The sequence below is a fragment of the Ovis aries genome, chromosome 6 (assembly GCF_016772045.2).
Source record: "Ovis aries strain OAR_USU_Benz2616 breed Rambouillet chromosome 6, ARS-UI_Ramb_v3.0, whole genome shotgun sequence".
Taxonomy (NCBI): domain Eukaryota; kingdom Metazoa; phylum Chordata; class Mammalia; order Artiodactyla; family Bovidae; genus Ovis; species Ovis aries.
In genome coordinates this window covers 81,913,055-81,933,754 of record NC_056059.1, presented here as the reverse complement: position 1 = coordinate 81,933,754, position 20,700 = coordinate 81,913,055, and the positions used below count along the sequence as shown (strand labels likewise).

General features: G+C 36.6%; 1 protein-coding gene across 8 annotated transcripts in view; it reads left to right on the top strand.

The window, feature by feature from the left end:
* Positions 1–20,700, top strand: part of EPHA5 (EPH receptor A5) — a 411,134-nt gene that overhangs the window by 28,368 nt on the left and 362,066 nt on the right. For all 8 annotated transcript variants that reach the window (XM_060417645.1, XM_042251463.2, XM_042251462.2 and 5 more), the window contains exon 2: positions 2,605–2,669. In XM_060417645.1, the coding sequence (XP_060273628.1) occupies positions 2,605–2,669 (65 nt within the window). The remainder of the gene's footprint in view (positions 1–2,604; positions 2,670–20,700) is intronic.

The following is a 20,700-nucleotide window of genomic DNA, read 5'->3' as shown; positions in this document are numbered from 1 at the left end:
AAATGAGGACAAGGACATTTAAGTTTAATGTAGCCTAATTCCCATAGAAACCAGAAGAGCCAACAGTAGAGTTAAAAGAAAAAAAATTCAAATCTACCTGAAAAATTAGATTTAGTGGGGTGACTGAAAGGTTTGCAAGGTGAGAGGGTGGTGGAATATTTTGGGTTTGTTTGGTTTTGGTTTTGTTGTTTTAAAACAATAGTTTTTTTGGTTGGGTCAATTTTCTAAGAAATAATTATTCTGCAAATTATATAAATAATTTAGGGAAAAAAACCTTATTGTATATAGGTTCAAGTTAATACAAACATTCTGTAGACATGCATTTTTATTGTTAAAGAGCTCAGAACTTAATGAAAATAGACAGGTGTATGTTACAGTATTGAGTATATATCTGTGTTTTTTAAGGTTTTTGCATTTTTTTAAATTTTGTGTTGATAATTTAATATAGACGATTACCTTTGTGTGTAACATACGTATGCTTGCATATGTAAAATGGAATAAAACAATGGATAATAAGAGTTGTTGTTGTTTTGTTGTTAAGCTGTGTCCAATTCTTATGATCCACGGACTTTAGCCACCAGGCTCTTCTGTTCATAGAATTTTCTAGGCAAGAATACTGGAATGGTCTGCCATTTTCCTTCTCATGCTGCTGCTGCTGCTAAGTCACTTCAGTCATGTCCAACTCTGTGCGACCTTCTCATAATAAAGGCTAAATGCACATAATTTCTATAGGATATCGGAACTTTCCGTTTCTGTTATGATCCAGATTTCCTTGGTCATAATAGTTTATGTTCTCTTGTACAATTTTATAACGCATTTCTCAGTCTATCAGTTGTTAAACCCTTAGTACCCTAGGCTTACCCTTGCAGATAATATTATCTTTTTATTTCTTTCTTTTCTGAGTATTTTTTCAATTTTAATTGGAGGTTAATTGTTTTATAATATTGTATTGATTTCTGTTTTACAACAGTATGAATCAGCCACAAGTATACATATATCCCCTCCCTCTTGAGACTCCCTCCCACTCCCACCATGAACCATTTTTTTTAGAATTGTAGACATTACAAGATACTGACTCTTGAATGCAGTGTAAGGAAGCTTCAGTAGCTCTGACCACGGTTAACCTAGTTGTTTCTTTTGGGTGAGCTACCATCCTCATTCAAAGTGGTTCAGCTGCAAAGCATGCCAGGTAGATCCTTTTATTTTAGGTATAATATATTTGAAAGATAATGCTCCATCATCTAGGTCTAAAACATTTGACTACATTGACACCATTTGTTCAATCTGACTTTCTGCGACTTTATGTACTGCAATGCGCCAGGCTTTCCTGTCTTTCCCTATCTCCTGGAGTTTGCTCAGACTCATGTACATTGAGTCGATGGTGCCATCCAACCATCTCATCCTCTGTCATACCCTTATCCTCCTGCCCTCAGTCTTTCCCAGCATCAGTGTCTTTTCCAGTGAGTCGGCTCTTTGCATCAGGTGGCCAAAGTATTGGAGCTTCAGCATCAGTCCTTCAAATGAATTTTCGGGTTGATTTCCTTCAGGATTGACTGATTTGATCCCCTTGCTGTCCAAGGGATTCTCAAGAGTCTTCTCCAACACCACAGTTCAAAAGCCTTCTTTATGGTCCAATTCTCATCCATATGTCCAATCTATACACGACTACTGGAAAAATCAAAACTACTTTAATTTCATAGGGATAGGTGATGAACCTGTTAAAATATAAACTCCTTGAGTATCTTTGTATGTATGTGTGCATGTGTGTGTGAATGTGAGTTTGTGAGTGTGTGTGGGTGCATGTGCATGTACATACTCTTACATTCCTTCCTTTTGCATTGATGACTTCTGTCTTGGGACCACAAATATTTTAAGGCACTCTGCCATAATTGAGATATGCCTTTCAAAATGTAGCCAACAGTTTTATAAGAAACACATTTTGGGTTATGGTTGTATATAAGTAGAAAGTATCTTTGGGAATGCAACAGGCACTTAACTATAGCAACAACCTTGAGAACTGCTACAATTTTCTAAGCTTGGTAAAGTGTCTGTAGATTTATTTCTTAATTAAATTTGCAATTTGGATTACAGATTTTGGTTAATATCACAAAAATGTTACAAGCTTGGGAATAGTTTATTGCTGTTTAATGTAAATTATTTGTTAATTGCTTCATAACAACTTTCCAGAAGAAAATAGAGTATACTTAGCTGCAGTTTTATGGCTGCAGCTTAATCCCAAGACCTACAGTCTTTAAAAAAAAGGGACATGGTCCTTCTGGGTTTCCTGTGGACCTTTCATTTTATTCTTTTTTTTTTATCATTAACTCTTTTCCTTTATTCTTGTTTGACCAAAAAAAAAAAACCCATTTAGGGTAATGACTTGTTTATATGATTTTGCTGTAATTGTTCTCCAAATAGTTATTCAAAATTGCTTGTTCTCTTGCATCCTAATAATGCTTTCTTTAAACTGTCACTCTTGTATTCATTATAATGAATGCTGAATCTACTTTCAGTTATGGAAACAATATGTGCTTTTAATAACTTTATGAAAATAGTGATGTATTTTCATATAATTCACACAGTTTTGTGTTCTTTCTCTTTTAGTGAATTTGTTGGATTCACGGACTGTCATGGGGGACTTGGGATGGATTGCTTTTCCAAAAAATGGGGTAAGTCTTTCTGAAATTTTCCCAAAGCTTAAACCACTTGAATAGACATCATCTTAAATATTGTATAGTTGTATTCTCTGTACATTCTTGTCATTAAGAAAAAAGGAGCGTATATGTGAAGAAGGAGGAGACTTCAAATTAAGTCTGATTGGGGAAAGCAGGGAAATTGGGAAGAGATTTTAATGAATGAAGAACAAATGCATTATTTTCCTCTCTGAATGTTTCTCCATAAAAAATGTGAAGGTTTTCAGCATTCAGGAGAGTAGGTTGAAGGAACCAACATATTTTTAGAATTGATTTATTGAAAAAGAAAAAAATAAATGAGAAAATAGATTTGCTGCAACATGCCCTTAGCTTGTTTGTATTGACTAGGAAGTAAAAGTTGATGTGTCAATGATCAGTGTTGAATTAAACACTTGGAACAGTTTATTATGATTCATTCACTACATTATGGAATTATAATATTATAAGAAATTCCTTTAAATTCCATTGTTATTAAAAAATTACTCAGAATATTGTCAGTCATCATTCAAAGGTTTTCTTTTAATTCTTGAATTTTTCTCTATTGAGAACTTTCAGAAAAGATGCTCACTGGAAGATTTTTATAATCCACCATTGTTTTAATTAGTAAATTATTGTATGGTGTACATTAAAAATAAAGTCTTTGGGGTGAAAATTAGGTAAGGTGTTTTAAAATATAAACATATTGATAATACTTATAATGCTAACCATCTTAAAACATATATTATGTTTGTGACATAAAATCATTGTATTACACAGAAAGAATTAACTGTATTGTGTGACTGTTATATTGAAAACAATCTAGACTTTGATGAAATATTTTTATTACTTAATGACTTTAATATTTAAACAATTTGAATACTTAAAACAATTATATAGTGTATACATGAATATATTTTTAAAATTATGCATACTAATAATATTTCATATGACCTTGAAGGTTAATTTCAATCTAATTAAGGAATCAAATATCATAACACATCTGCTTATAACAACCAAAATAACCAAAACTTAAAATCTTTTTCCACTTGATGAATATACCAGATATGTGTATTTGTCCTTCATTTAGAACATTCAGTTCAGTTCAGTCATGTATGACTCTTTGCGACCCCATGGACTGCATGCAGCACATTAGAACATTTTTGTGGAAATAGGACGTGTGTGCTAAGTCACTTCAGTCATGCCTGACTCTTTCAGACTCTGTGGTCGATAGCCCTCCAGGTTGCTCTGTCCATGGGATTCTCCAGGCAAGACTACTGGAGTGGGTTGCCATGCCCTTCTCCAGGGGAGAAGGGTCTTCCTGACCCATGGATTGAACCTGAATCTCCTGAGGCTCCTGCATTGCAGGTAGATTGTTTACAACTAAGCCACTGGGGAAGCCCTGGAAATAGGACAAGTAGTATTAATTGTTCTAGTGCCTAATAATACACACGTAAACATCCTCATCTCTGTGTGTTTTTTTCTTTTTTCATTAAGTTGGTATTTCTTTTTGGTTGTTAAATAATATAGTTATATTTAGAGGTATAATATAAATAAAGTAATACAAGTAGATTGTTATGATATTAAAACATGAAGGTAAACCATGATATTAAAACATGAAGGTAAACCATGTGAAAAAAAAATTCTTATTCAATTTGTAATTGAACATAAAAACACTCAGTTTTGTATTCAATATAGCCAGTGCCAACATAAAGGTATATATTCACTTAATCTGTCTTTTATCTTTCTTATGTTCTTCCTTTCACCATTTTTTTCTTCCTTCTTCCCCTCACTGGCCACCTCTGAGTTATTTTCTTTCTTTCATTTTTAAGTACACCTCCTATACAGGAAGATCTCTAGCTAACATCCATATATGAGAACCTGTAAATATATTTTGTTCTCTATATTTTTCAAATATCAAAAATGATTTATTACATAAATATTTTGAATTGCCCTTTCTGAGAAGAGGCTGACATATTGGGAAGAAGTTATTTTTTTTTAAACCCTCGGAAAATATGTCATATTCTCTTTGAATTTAGTTTTGTATTTCTCATACTTCCATTCGGTAGTTATTCAAAAAAGTTTGGACAGAGTGTAACTGTGAGGGTAAATCTGATGTTGTAGTTGTTGTTGCAGCTAGATAGTTTTAGGGAAATGACTCAGTTTTAAGTATGATTTCTGTATAAAGCACAATTGATTTCTTAATAAAAACATACCTTTTGTATGGGGAATGAGCTATTTCCAGTCATTCTAAAAAGCTCATCCTTACTTTTTGTTTCTATTATAATTGTTAGTATATTGTTAATTTTGTTCAGAGTTTTTTGAACAGTATTTTTTTCAAAACGCTTGTAATTTTTTGAGTGGTTTCTTTTGAAACCACTGACTAATATAACCATGCTGCTAATGCCTGGTGTTAATATTGAAGAAAAAGAAATTAAATTAGAAAAACTTAGTAAAATGTGCACTTATCCAAGTATAAGGAATGTGTGTCAAACCGAGGTGTTACATTTTGTGTTAAACTCACCCAAATGCAAATTGAAGAAACTTTTAAAATTATATTTTAAAGAGAATAAGCATAAAAGTGCAAGCAATTCCAATAAAATTTTGCAAGAGTAATATAGATATGCAAACTAGCAAAATTCTTTAGTAAAGATATCTGAAAATTTTCTCTTCCATAAAAGCCATGAGAAAAACTGAAAAGTATTATAAGAATCAACTTTTCAGGACTCTGGAAATTTACCAAGCTCTTGGAGTAGTTCTGAGAACAGTCAAGAGAAGGACTAAATCTTGGTAGAACCACAAGTTTGTGGCATTTTAAGGTACCCTGTGCTCTTTCCTGCCTCTTCAACTCTTTAAAGTAGTCTTGGAAAAAACAAAACAAAGCAACAATCTGCCATCAGGGTGAAAATGGTAGTCTGACAGGTACTAGAGTGGAGTGAGTCAGGCAAGATACTCTTCAAACACTTGATCTCGAGAATTGTCATTATATATAGTCCAATCACACCCTAAAAGAATACTCTCCTGAGACTGTCTTGGCTAGAGTTCCTCCAGTCTCAAAGCCTTTACTTTACTAAGTAAAGAAGAATATTCTGGATTTTTTTTCTAGAACATTTTCCTGAACTTCATACCTTAGGAAAGAATATTTTATTCTTTTATTTTTAAACTAATCAAAATAGTAATTTAAATGTAGGCCTGAGAACTGGACAGGTAACTTAGAATAAACACTTATTCATCCCTGTAGTCATGTACACATTCCATACACTTCTTAGAAACCATCAGTGCACCTGTTGTACTCTCTCTTTTTTTTTTTAAGCTTTTAGAGTTCTTATGACAAGCTCATATTTACCATTGCACAGTGTTTCTGAAACTTGGCTCAGTTCCTGGCATATCATAGAACTTCAATAAATATTTTTTAGAAGGGTAATATTTTTTTAATTTATGAAATGGGTCATACATTCCTAATATGTAGTTCTACATGTAGATTAAATAAGTGTGACAGAAAGTAGAACTGGGCAGTGTTGGCACCCAGTACACATCCTTTCTTTGACCTTCTGTTGCATTTCTATTCTCATACTGAGATCTGCCAGTCCATCAGGTTTTTATGTTTCTTTGTTTTTGACTCTATCTGTATAGATTTATTGTCAGCATGTAGAGATTGGGAGATTTCATGTAAAATCTGAATTTCCAACTTTTCTGTTTAGTTGGAAGCTTCAGAAAGCCAGGGCTGGCAGATTTCCGTGACCTCTTCCGCCCAAAGTTGACCAAAGGCTGCTGTTGGAAGACTAAGCAAATTCTTCTGTTTGACTCAGTTTCCACCTGCTTCTCTTCAATTATTTAAGCTGATAATCTGCAGTATTCACATTATCATGGAGTCATTTTTCAATATTGCACAAACATTGAGATTTTATTTTGTTTCAGGAGGGACTTTATTTTTTTTTTTAAATTTTTCTCTTTGTTATATGCTGAGAGAGTTTCTTCCTAGTTTTGTTTGAGTACTTCACCTTAGGGCACATCTTTTGAATTTTGGCTTCAGCTTGTACTTTGTAATCACAGTGTATGAGCTAGACTCTGTGTGTGTGTGTTGTGTGTGTGTGTGTTCTGTATGTGTGTGTGTCTTCTGCCTTACAGTAGTAATTTGGAGTCTCTTTCCCTTTTTCTTTCCTTTTTTTTTTTTTTTCGATACATGTCCAGAGGTACTTTGTTATAGAAAAGTTAACTTTTATGCAAATTCGCTGTATTCATTCATTCAGCAGATATATACTAGGCCCTTACCTTGTGGCTAGAACTCTTCTAGGCACAAACTATCAAACTATGTGTGCCTGTCTTAATTTGTACCTGGTTTGGTTAGTTAGTTATAGTAGTTGTTTAGTTTTGTTAGTAGGTTATATATGTATACATACTAGAGTTATTAATAGTTATGGAAGTGAGAATGAGTCAGAGCCTAACTTTTCTTCTCTACTATAACCAGGGTTATCATGGTGAAGATAGTGAGGGGTGGAGGGGAAGAAAAGAAAAAGTCCCTGACACCATGGAGCTCCGTGTGGCATTATTATTTTGAGAATGATTTATCAGAGTGTTAGAGCAATGTGATAAGTGAAATGTTTTCTATTCTTTTCTCTCTATACTTGTACAGAAGTGGCAGAAAGGTTGCAGTTTTTGCCCAAGGTCATTCAAGTAGTTTGTGACACAGCTGGGAGGAATATGTTATGTGTTTGGCACATGTGATAACGTCATTCTTTCTCACTGTCTTGCCATAAAAAATACTTTTATTAAGTACATAAATTTATTTGATACTAACAATGGCAATGTAAAAAGAGATATTTAGTATTTTTTGCAGATGGAAAAAATGAGGTGGATTAAGTGTAAGTGACTTGTCCAAGGGTATTCAGTTGGAAAGAGATTGAGGCCATTTTAAACCCAGGTCTTCCAGGATACTGACACTCCTACCAGGAGAACTCTTCCAAACAGTTAGGTCTCCAGACACATAAGTAGGTTCTGGATAGTTCTTAGACTTCTAGTTTATATAAAAGAGGAGTTGGTGCTGAAGAGAAAATTCACCTCACCCATGGTGGATTCATGTTGATGTATGGCAAAACCAATACAATATTGTAAAGTAATTAGCCTCCAATTTAAATAAATAAATTTAAATTAAAAAAAAGAGACAGTTTTAAATGCGCTAGAGAGTGTCACATGCTATTTAGTTCAGTTGTCGCTCAGTCAGTCATGTCCGACTCTTTGTGACCCCGTGGACTGCAGCACGCCAGGCCTCCCTGTCCATCAACAACTCCCTGAGTTTACTCAAACTCATGTCCATTGAGTTGGTGATGCCATCCAGCCATCTTATCCTCTGTCATCCCCTTCTCTTCCTGCGTTCAATCTTTCCCAGCATCAGGGTCTTTTCAAATGAGTCAGTTCTTCAAATCAGGTGGCCAAAGTGTCGGAGTTTCAGCTTCAGCATTAGTCCTTCCAGTGAGCACCCAGGACTGATCTCCTTTACGATGGATTGGTTGGATCTCCTTGCAGTCTAAGGGACTCTGAAGAGTCTTCTCAACCCAACAGTTCAAAAGCACCAATTCTTTGGCACTCCGCTTTTTTATAGTTCAGCTCCCACACCCATACATGACTACTGGAAAAACCATAGCTTTGACTAGATGGACATCTGTTGGCAAAGTAATGTCTCTGCTTTTTAATATGCTATCTAGGTTGGTCGTAGCTTTTCTTCCAAGGAGCAAGTGTCTTTTAATTTCATGGCTGCATTCACCATCTGCATTTATTTGGGAGTACCCAAAAATAAAGTCTCTCATTATTAATTGGTATTAATAGATCATAATACATTTGAAAAAATGTATAACACATGTTCATGCTATGTCATTGCAACCACATGGACTGTAGCCCAACAGGCTGCTCTGTCCATGGAATTTCCCCAGCAAGAATACTGGATTGGGTTGCCATTCCCTTCTCCAGGGTATCCTCCTAACCCAGGGATCAAACCTGGGTCTTCCACATCCCAGGTGTACCTGTAATTCCCTATGAATTTTGGGGACCTGGGAGAATATCAGCTTTCCTGTCTGTTAAGCAGGGATGAGTGGCTATTATGTCATCTATCTAGCAGTGTTGTTGTAGGATAAGATAGGATAATGTACCCAAATGGACCATGTCATCCCTCAGCCACTAAAAAAAATAGAAAACATAATAGTTTATTAAAAAGTTACTTCTGTATTCCTGTTTTCAGGACAGAACCAGAAAGCAGTAGTTAAAAGGAACAGCCACGCAGCTCTCTCTTTGGCATTTGAGAGTTCAATGAAATAAGTAATTTGTCAGAGTTTTCATACCTTAGCTTCCAAATGTAGGAATCAGTACTCCATTTCACTTTGAATAAAATAAGCAGAGGATTTGTAATTTTTTTTTTTTCCTGGAACTGGTCTTTGATTGTAGACAGAAAAAGAAAAGAAACAAGCACAACATGGGCTGACTTCTGGCTTAACTGATGTAAAATATCAATGCATTTGTTTGCATTTGTTGCTGCTGTTGTTTAGTTGCTATGTCATGTCTGACTATTTGTGACCCAATGGACTGTAGCCCACCAGGCTCCTCTGTCCATGGGATTTTCCAGACAAGAATACCAGAGTGGGTTGCCATTTCTTTCTCCAGGGTATCTTCCCAACCCAGGGTTCGAACCTGTGTCTCCTGTATTGGCAGGTGGATTCTTTACTGCTGAACCACCGTGGAAGCACCAGAATATGCATCAGTTCAGTTCAGTTGCTCAGTCGTGTGCGACTCTTTGCGACGCCAGGAATCGCAGCACGCCAGGCCTCCCTGTCCATCACCAACTCCCGGAGTTCACTCAGACTCACGTCCATCGAGTCAGTGATGCCATCCAGCCATCTCATCCTCGGTCGTCCCTTTCTCATCCTGCCCCCAATCCCTCGCAGCATCAGAGTCTTTTCCAATGAGTCAACTCTTCGCATGAGGTGGCCAAAGTACTGGAGTTTCAGCTTTAGCATTATTCCTTCCAAAGAAATCCCAGGGCTGATCTCCTTCAGAATGGACTGGTTGGATCTCCTTGCAGTCCAAGGGACTCTCAAGAGTCTTTTCCAACACCACAGTTCAAACGCATCAATTCTTTGACACTCAGCTTTCTTCACAGTCCAACTCTCACATCCATACATGACCACAGGAAAAGCCATAGTCTTGACTAGATGGACCTTAGTCAGCAAAGTAATGTCTCTGCTTTTGAATATACTATCTAGGTTGGTCATAACTTTTCTTCCAAGGAGTAAGCGTCTTTTAATTTCATGCCTGCAATTACCATCTGCAGTGATTTTGGAGCCCCAAAAAATAAAGTCTGACACTGTTTCCACTGTTTCCCCATCTATTTCCCATGAAGTGATGGGACCGGATGCCATGATCTTCATTTTCTGAATGTTGAGCTTTAGGCCAACTTTTTCACTCTCCACCTTCACTTTCATCAAGAGGCTTTTTAGTTCCTCTTTACCTTCTGCCATAAGGGTGGTGTCATCTGCATATCTGAGGTTATTGATATTTCTCCCGGCAATCTTGATTCTAGCTTGTGTTTCTTCCAGTCCAGCGTTTCTCATGATGTACTCTGCATATAAGTTAAATAAGCAGAGTGACAATATACAAGCCTGATGTACTCCTTTTCCTATTTGGAACCAGTCTGTTGTTCCATGTCCAGTTCTAACTGCTGCTTCCTGACCTGCATATAGATTTCTCAAGAGGCAGGTCAGGTAGTCTGGTATTCCCATTTCTCTCAGAATTTTCCACAGTTTATTGTGGTCCACACAGTCAAAGGCTTTGGCATAGTCAGTAAAGCAGAAGTAGATGTTTTTCTGGAACTCTCTTGCTTTTTCCATGATCCAGCATATTTACTCTCAGTTCTAGATTTCACTGCTTATTTGAGTACATATTTTTTCCTACATAGCACCTTTTGTTAGCATTTTATATTGAGGTTCTCAAGGAAATGGCAACCCACTCCAGTACTCTTGCCTGGAAAATCCCATGGATGGAGGAGCCTGGTAGGCTGCAGTCCATGGGGTCGCTGAGGGTCAGACACAACTGAACGACTTCAGTTTCACTTTTCACTTTCATGCATTGGCGAAGGAAATGTCAACCCACTCCAGCGTTCTTGCCTGGAGAATCCAGGGACGGGGAGCCTGGTGGGCTGCCGTCTAAGGGGTCGCACAGAGTCGGACATGACTGAAGTGACTTAGCAGGTAGCAAACGTTTTCAGTCTCAACCCATTAGAACATAATTCTAAATGTAATACTAATATTAAGATCAGGACTAAGGAATCAGGAATAATAAAGAGGTGTTGAGAATTAATTGATTTTATGATCGACTCTATTGTCATCCCTCTATTTTTGAATGTTTTTAATAAGATTTTGTCTTAAATACTTGTTATTTTTGAGCCATTTCCCTTATTTAAAAATTTAATATACTTAGTTTTAGATTTGCATAAAAAATGAGCAAAATGTATGGAGAATTTCTATACACAACCTCAATATTCCCCTCACCCTTTCCCCACTATTATTAGCATGTTGCATTAAGTATGTTTTGTTACAATTGACCAGCCAAATGTTGATACGTTATTATTAGCTAAAGGTAATGGTTTATGGTTTATATTAAAGTTCACTCTATTGTACATTCTGTTGTTATTGTTCAGGGGCTCAGTCATGCCCAACTCTTTGTGATCCCATGGAACATAAATTCTGTGGGTTTTAGCAAATAGTCTACAACATGAGTTTACCATGCAGGATCATACAGAACATTCACTGTTCTCTCTGTATACACTCTGAAGATGTACCTTCCTTATAATTACATTAGCATTATTTTGTTCACCTTCTGGAACGTTTAATATTGATTAATCTATATAGTCTAAGCATGTGTGTAAATAGCATTGTTTCCTGGAAAATTTTAGTGTTTCCAAAACATATTTTTACAAGAATTAAACGAATGGTTATTGTGTTTGTTTATGGATTATGCACTTAAGTCTCAGAAATTCCACTATTGCTCTTTTTCCATCTGTTGTTTTTACAGTAGATTACAGAATACACCTGCCTCCTTGCTTTGGTGGAAAGTCTTTTCCCCACTGAGTTCTCTGTACTTCCTGTACACACAATGGGCAAGCCATCATATTCTCATGGGTATCACCTATGAATCTTATTGCAGTTTCCACTTTTGTATTTACTCGTGTCGTCTTCCATTCAAAGAGGATAAACATTCTTTTGGAAATCTTTTCTTGTGCTGATTTTAAGGGTTATTAGGATCATTCAGAATAATTGATTCGTTTTAGAGAAATTTCAGAATATTGACTTAAATTATATTGGTACTAAAATGGAGATAGATTAATCCTCTCTGCCTAGGGCAGAAAGAACAAGCAGTAGTCCTTCATAGAGTCACTTCAAAATCAAGGTGTATGGCTTTTCTTGTTTTAATGTCTCTTTGTTCTGTTTTCTGATTTCTCTGAGACAGAGAGCCTGTGTATTTACTTCTAAAGTTGAAAATAACTTGTTTAGATTATTAAAAAATGGACTGTGAATCTGTTGTTAGTATTTTATCTGGATTCTCCTGAATCAAGAGAAAAACTGGATATTCCGTCCTGACACTCGGATTTTGATTTAAAAAAATTTGGTTTGTGCATTATTTCTTCTCCTCAAACTTGAAGGAGAAGGATGAGGAAAAGTATTTGAACAGTGCGAATCTCAAATATTTTGGTTATGATCAGGGTGAGTTTTGCCAGAACCTTGTTTTGGCTTTGCTTTCTACCAAAGGAGAAGAAAGATAATGACAAGCATTGAGGCCCACACTGAGTGTGGGGAGGCTAATAAAGATGATAATAATGCTGAAGTGGAAAAAAAGAGCACATTAATGGATATAGAAAAGCTCTTTATTTGGGCAGTGATAGAAAAGAATTCTAAAGGGAATGGATATTATACTATATAATGCAAATGCCAGTATAATGAAGAACAGTCCTGTTCCAGAGTAGCTTTGTATTCATTATTTTTTAGAAAAATAAAAAGCATACCCCACCCGTAAGGTAATTAAGATAAATAATTTAAGGAATTCAAGATAGTCATTAAGCGTACACTGAAGTTTAGATGAAGCACAATTTCACATGTAGATTTCCCACATGGAAACTTAGTAATTATGAATAAAGTTTTTTTTTTTTAATGTCCCGCTCTGGTTTGGCATATGAAACAAATGTATTACGTCTTTGATATATACAATTATATTGAATAAATCAGCAGTAGTCACAGTGTACTCCTGCAAGTAAGATTGTGATGGTTGTTTTATTTTTGATGGATTTATTTTTAATATAAATTTATTTATTTTAAATGGAGGTTAATTACTTTACAATATTGTATTGATTTTGCCATACATCAACATGAATCCACCACAGGTATACACGTGTTCCTCATCCTGAACCCCCCTCTGTCTTCCCTCCCCATACCATCCCTCTGGGTCGTCCCAGTGCACCAGCCCCAAGCATCCAGTACCATGCATCAAACCTGGACTGGCAATTCATTTCATATATCATATTATACATGTTTCAATGCCATTCTCCCAAATCATCCCACTCTCTCCCTCTCCCACAGAGTCCAAAAGACTGTTCTATACATCTGTGTCTCTTTGCTGTCTTGCATACAGGGTTATCATTAGCATTTTTCTAAATTCCATATATATGCATTAGTATACTATATTGGTGTTTTTCTTTCTGGCTTACTTCACTCTGTATAATCGGCTCCAGTTTCATCCACCTCATTAGAACTGATTCAAATGTATTCTTTTTAATGGCTGAGTAATACTGCATGGTGTATATGTACCACAGCTTTCTTATCCATTCATCTGCTGATGGACATCTAGGTTGCTTCCATGTCCTGGCTATTATAAGCAGTGCTGCGATGAACATTGGGGTACACGTGTCTCTTTCAATTCTGTGGGATTGCTGGGTCATAAGGCAGTTCTATTTCCAGGTTTTTAAGGAATCTCCACACTGTTCTCCATAGTGGTTGTACTAGTTTGCATTCCCACCAGCAGTGTAAGAGGGTTCCCTTTTCTCCACACCCTCTCCGACATTTATTGCTTGTAGACTTTTGGATAGCAGCCGTTCTGACTGGCGTGAAATGGTACCTCATCGTGGTTTTGATTTGCATTTCTCAACATCATGAGTGATGTTGAGCATTTTTTCATGTGTAGATTCAGCCATCTGTATGTCTTCTTTGGAGAAATGTCTATTTAGTTTTTTTGGCCCATTTTTTGATTGGGCTGTTTATTTTTCTGGAATTGAGCTGCAGGAGTTGCTTGTATATTTTTGAGATTAGTTGTTTGTCAGCTGCTTCATTTGCTATTATTTTCTCCCATTCTGAAGGCTGTCTTTTCACCTTGCTTATAGTTTCCTTTGTTGTGCAGAAGCTTTTAAGTTTAATTAGGTCCCATTTGTTTGTTTTTGCTTTTATTTCCAATATTCTGGGAGGTGGGTCATAGAGGATCCTACTGTGATGTATGTCGGAGAGTGTTTTGCCTATGTTCTCTTGTAGGAGTTTTATAGTTTCCGGTCTTACATTTAGATCTTTAATCCATTTTGAGTTTATTTTTGTGTATGGTGTTAGAAGGTGTTCTAGTTTCATTCTTTTACAAGTGGTTGTCCAGTTTTCCCAGCACCATTTGTTAAAGAGATTGTCTTTAATCCATTGTATATTCTTGCCTCCTTTGTCAAAAATAAGGTGCCCATAGGTGTGTGGATTTATCTCTGGGGTTTCTGTTTTGTTCCATTGATCATATTTCTGTCTTTGTGCCAGTACCATATTGTCTTGATGACTGTGGCTTTGTAGTAGAGCCTGAAGTCAGGCAGGTTGATTCCTCCAGTTCCATTCTTCTTTCTCAAGATTGCTTTGTCTATTCAAGGTTTTTTTTTTTTTTTTTGTATTTCCATACAAATTGATGCTTGTTTCAGTTGTTTAGTAGATGTTCTGTTTGTACGTTTAAAGTCGTTATGTGTGTGTGTGGTGAGTTGTTCAGTCATGTCTGACTCTTTGAGACCCCGTGGATTGTAGCCCGCCAGGCTTCTATGTTCATGGGATTCTCCAGGCAAGAATACTGAAGTGGGTTGCCATGCCCTTCTCCAGTAAAGTCACTGTAAAACAGTGCAAATATTTTCTTCTTTACAGGCTCTCAAAACACTTTCAGATTATAGGAAAACTCAACAAATATAAACTGGAAATGACCTTTATTCATAATACCCTCTTGTTAATCCTTTCTTTTTACCCTAACTGCAGTAGGCTAGATAAAGACCTCATAGCCTTCAAACTGCAGTTTCAAGTCTTACTTCCTTGGGAAACTGTGGTTCAAAGGCTAACTAATCATTCCTCCATTAGCTGATTGATCATGCTGCAAAATTATTTTTGCCTCCATCCCAACCCCTATCTGGGCTTCCCTGATGGCTCAAATGGTAAAGAATCTGCCTACAGTGCAGGAGACCTGGGTTTGATCCCTGGGTCGGGAAGATCCAGTATTGCCTGGAGAATTCCATGGAGAGAGGAGCCTGGCAGCCAGGCTGCAGTTCATGGGGCCTGGAAGAGTTGGATACAACTGAGCGACGTACATTTTCACTTCAATCCTTATCTATTTTTCCTCCAGATCACAATGTATGCAGCTGTGTTATCCATACTCATCACCTTGGCTAGCTTTCTATCCAAACACTTAATTCTTCTGATCCATTTCTTTTGGATGATGTTTTCTACTGTTCTGTCTAATAAGCAGGGAACATAAATCTGAACCTGGAGTAGGAAATGGCGACCACTCCAGTATTCTTGCCTGGGAAGCCTCATGGACAGAGGAGCCTGGTGGCTATAGTCCTTGTGGTCGGAAAGAGTAGGACAGGACTGAGCACCTACACACACACACACACACACACACATGCACACACGCACACACGCACACACACACGGAGTTTCAGATTATTGCTAAAGTTGTATATAGCTTACAGTTAGCTTGACTGTGATATGAGACAGCTGTGCACACAGCTGTATCAAACAGTCATTTCCTAGTATTATTCCTTCCTGCTTTATATTGGGTCCACATATTTTACTTTTCCCCACCATGTATATGGAGATTTCTGGTCATCGATTTAGAGGTTTCTCTGTGAAATGATGTGCTCCAAATCTGAACCTATGATCATTTTTCTTTTGAAAGAAAACTCTGTTCTAATTGATATGTGCTCCATTTTCTATATGTGACTATAATGATTTTTTCTTTACTCTCATCTTCCCATTCATTAATGAAGATATTAAATAAAACTGGGCTTTGGAAAGGTCCCCAAGGCCCAAGTACCAGTTACGTTCCAAGTGGTTTGATTGCTGTTTATCATGACTTTTTTTTTTCCCTACCCATTCTTCAGCTGTTTTCAATTCATGTGACAGTGCTCCCATGCAAGTCAATTTGAATTAATTTTGCAAGCAAAATGCTTTATGGTTCTGAGTACATAATCTGCCTCTCCCACAGAGAAAAAAATATACTGTAATCATCCAGCATTCCTGTTGATTATTTCCATTAAAGGCAGCAGGGGGAGAGAGAATGCTCAAGACTCCTCTCTCATTTGAAGTTTTTTGAGGTCTTTGCTATTCATTACCTTATTCTCTCTCACTTTTTTTCCTTTGTGCCATTCAGTGCTTGTACTAATGCAGAAAATGATGGTCCAAACTGTTCAGCCTGACATCTCTGTCTTCTGGAGCATGAGGCTGCTATCTTTTTGATCCTACATCCCACCACTCTTCCCTCCATATGATCTGACTTCTCTCTTTTTAACTCCCCAAAGGATTAATGTAAATTTGTACCTCTTGAATGGATTACTTTCAGTATTCCATCTTTCACTCTCCATATAGCCCATATTAATGCTAGTAATTTTTCCAAGCCCAGTTTAAGTTATACAACATGAAGCTTTCTATTACCACCTGCAAAGGTGATCACTTTCTAGTCTGTCAGAATTCAGCCCGTCCCATGTATTGAATACACTGAAAATTAGATATTTGCAGTGTTACCAGTGTTTGAATATGACTGTTTTAAGCTTCTCTAGTGTAAAGACCTTTCTGTTGTTACTTGAAGTGTGCTGTCCTATGTCTTAAATATATATTCACATTAACAGTATTAGTCACTGACAGATACATAACTAGGAATGAATCTGTGGGAAGCAGTGGTCATTCAGACCCAGAAGGCTGTAGATTTTTGTCTAAAATAGAACAGTAAAAAAAGACATCAAGGTTTGGATTTAGATAGTCTTATTTATTTGGTGTTTTCAGCTTGAACCAAGAATACTTTATTTTTATTATACGGCTAATTTTGCTATTGCTATTTAGTTGCTAAGTCATGCCTGACTCTTTGTGACCCCATGGACTGTAGCCTGCTAGGCTCCTCTGTCCATGGGATTTCCCAGGCAAGAATACTGGAGTGGGTTGCCATTTCTTTCTCCAGGTGATCTTCCTGATCCAGGGATCGAACCTATATCTCCTGCTTGGCAGGTGGATTCTTACCACTATGCCACCTGGGCAGCTACAACTAATTTCACCAAAAGACTGTTATGTGCTAAACAGATTACATTGATACACAGGACTCACTTCCTTTCTTCAACTATCAGTGGATAAGTTTGAATGATATTTCTTAGAGCTATGAAATAGAGCCTGCAGAAACTTTCTGGGGCCCTCTCTGTATTGAATTCAATCCTAATTACTAACTTGTCATATGTATTTGCCTACTTAAAGGCATAATGGTTAACATGGAGACTTTGAAATCAGCTACTCTAGATTCATATTCTGATACCACCCCTCACTACCTAATGTGTAGCAAGTTAATCTCTCTGCATCTCTCTTTCCTAATATATAAATTATGTGTAATATTGCCTACTGAACAACCTTCTCTTAACGTTTAGAATGAGACAACAATGTGATGCTTAGCACAATGCCTGGTTAACTCAAAGAACCCAAGATCAATTTGAATAGCTGGAAAAATGAAAGAAAAGGATTGGGAATGCCTTCATGAGCTAGGAAGTGGTTGCCCCCTTTCTTTGGTTCCTACTTTTGACTAGGCATTTGTTCATTCTTCTCTCAGCACACCAGATTTCTTTGCTTCACTCCCACATGGCCTTTGAGATCTTCCCTGGTAGCTCAATTGGTAAACAATCTGCCTGCACTATAGGAGACCCTGGTTCTATTCCTGGGTCAGGAAGATCCCCTGGAGAAGGGATATGCTACCCACCCACCCAGTGTTCTTGGGCTTCGCTGATGACTCAGATGGTAAAGAATCTGCCTGCAATGTGGGAGACCTGGGTTCGATCCCTTGTTTGGGAAGATCCCCTGGAGGAGGGCTTGGAAACCCACTCTAGTATTCTTGCCTGAGAATCCCCATGGACTGGGGAGCCTGGTGGGTTACAGTCCATGGGGTTGTAAAGAATTGGACACAACTGAGCAACTAAACACACACATGACTTTCACCCAATTTCAAATTTGAAGGACCAGCTCAGTCTGACTGGGAATGTTCTAAATTGCATATAGAAAGATTTTGATCAGTGCTATTCAGTTCTGTCAACCATCACTGATTCAGATAAAACCAGCTGGTTTGAGTAAGAAGAGTAAAATCATACAGTATTAGTAGAGTTGTAGCTGTTGACCATCTCTGCTATAAGTGTGTGTATGCTCAGTTACTCAGTTGTGTCTGACTCTTTGCAACCCCATGGACTGTAGCCCACCAAGCTCCTCTGTCCATGGAATTTTCCAGGAAGAATACTGGAGTGGATTTCAATTTTTTATTCCAGGGGATCTTCCCGATCTAGGGCTCGAACCTACATCTCTTGTACCTGCTGCATTGGCAGGAGATTTTTTTTTTTTTTTAACCACTAAGCCACATGGGAAGCCTCTCCTATGAGGAAAGAAGCTTAAAAGAAAATGAAAATGTTGGTGTCATCTCAGTTAGTGTCTCTTGGACATTCTGATAAGGAAGCATCTCCCCAAGTATTAAGTTGTTTTTGCACATAAAATTTATTTAGTTATAAAAATAATTAATAATGTGAACTATTTTATTCAAAAAATCTGCAGTGAAATTAGTTGTTTCAGTACATAATTTCCATCATGTTTCTGAAACCTGATTTCTACATGCACATGAATTTTACCCAGTATTCAGTAATATTATTTGAGTGGTCTGTTTGCTTTCAGTGTTCTTTCATACTCATATTTCATTGATCTATTTGACTTATTTAAAATCTTATTATTATATGTCCCACTATTCTTTTATTCTAAACTTCATTGTAACCAGTGATTCTACATCTTTGGTTATCATCATTCTGTTCTGTAACACAAATGTCACTGTGCCTCCATGCTACTTTCTGGTATACATCTAGTTATTATGAGTAAGAAGACTAATAACATCCTGTTAGCTCATCGTTTCCTTAGAGGCCAAGAAAATCACCCTCGTGTATGCTGACCTGGTTGTGAGAGTCCCTACGCTGCATTGTAAGCCAAGTCTCTTGCTTAGAAGCAAGTTACAGATACAAAAATATGGAAACAAATGAGGAGGGCAGTCTTTACTAATGAGTAATAGTCTTTACAGTCTTTGACATCAATTAATGCTTTTCTTATGTGGGATTGCCTTCTGTGATTTCAACACTTCTAAAGTGTTATTTGGAATATTTAATGACAGGTTATGAATCTGAACTTACTCAGAAAACATGTTCCAATTCAATGTTATTTCTTAATACTTGATCAAGAGCATAGACAACGGAAATGTACATATGCTTCATGAATCCTTCATGTATTCCACTGCACATTGTATACATCCGGACAGGACAGCTGCCAGAACTGTTGGAGAAGTTTCATTTTAAACAGAGTTTTGTGCAGTTGGGCACGTGTGAACTTTTAATTGATTATAACATGCAAATATGTAATAAGCTGAAGAATCACAGGCTGTGCATTGACTACAAATTATTTAAATAATGGAGGATTATTCAGTTTGTGTCACAAATAGTTCCAGTCTGCACAGTTAAAGGCCAAATGATGAGTATAATCCTGAAAGATAAAGTCATTTCATTAAACAAGCTTCCCTGGCTTACTGTTTGCGTTATTTTGATGCCAGATTGAATAATAGGATTTTTAAAGGTAATTTAACAGTGATAGTATATTGCATTTTTATCATCTTAGAATTTTGGAATTCTTTTACATTTGTAAAATATACAGATTGAAGTAATTATAATAAAAATACCATACAATTTCGGTGCTAATGTCAGGAAAATTAAAGTGGTTTCAAAAAGTGTTATTAATATGGAGGGTGAGAAGTAGCCATAATGTCATCACAGGTTGATAGTATTTTCTTGCTAGCCAATCATCAGTAATTTTCATGGAAGCTTTATTCATTAGTGCCCCTAAATTTATTCCTGAAATATACATTTAGTATGTACAGTGTATTTTTTGAAAGTAGAAATGAACATGCAGATACATTGTCATATATGCTGTCAGTAAAACTTTGAAATTAGGATCTTTCATGGAACCTCTTTGCATCATCAGGTGGAAAATTAAAGACTTAGCTAAGAAAAATAATAAACCATGAGATTTTATAGTTGAAGTTCTTCATGTTATTTGACAAATATGATCAATATTTCCAATATAGCTAAAAGTTATTTTTTAAATGAGTTGTTTTTTTAAAAAATGAATTCATATAGTATAAGACTATTAAAATTTCCACCATACAAAGAACAGCACTAAAAATGAAAACAGTAATGATAGCAGCATGAGTTAAAATTGCAACTTGTTTCAAACCTTAGTTACCCCAGTTTATACATTCATTAAATAAGAATTGTTTATATTGTTGCTTTTGTTCAGTCGTTAAGTCATGCATGAACTGCACAAACTAGGCTTCTCTATTCTTCACTATCTCCTCTTTGAGAGTTGGCTCAAATTGATGTCAGCCGAGTTGGTGATGCCATCCAAGAGTCTCATCCTCTGCTGCCCTCTTCTCCTCCTGCCCTCAATCT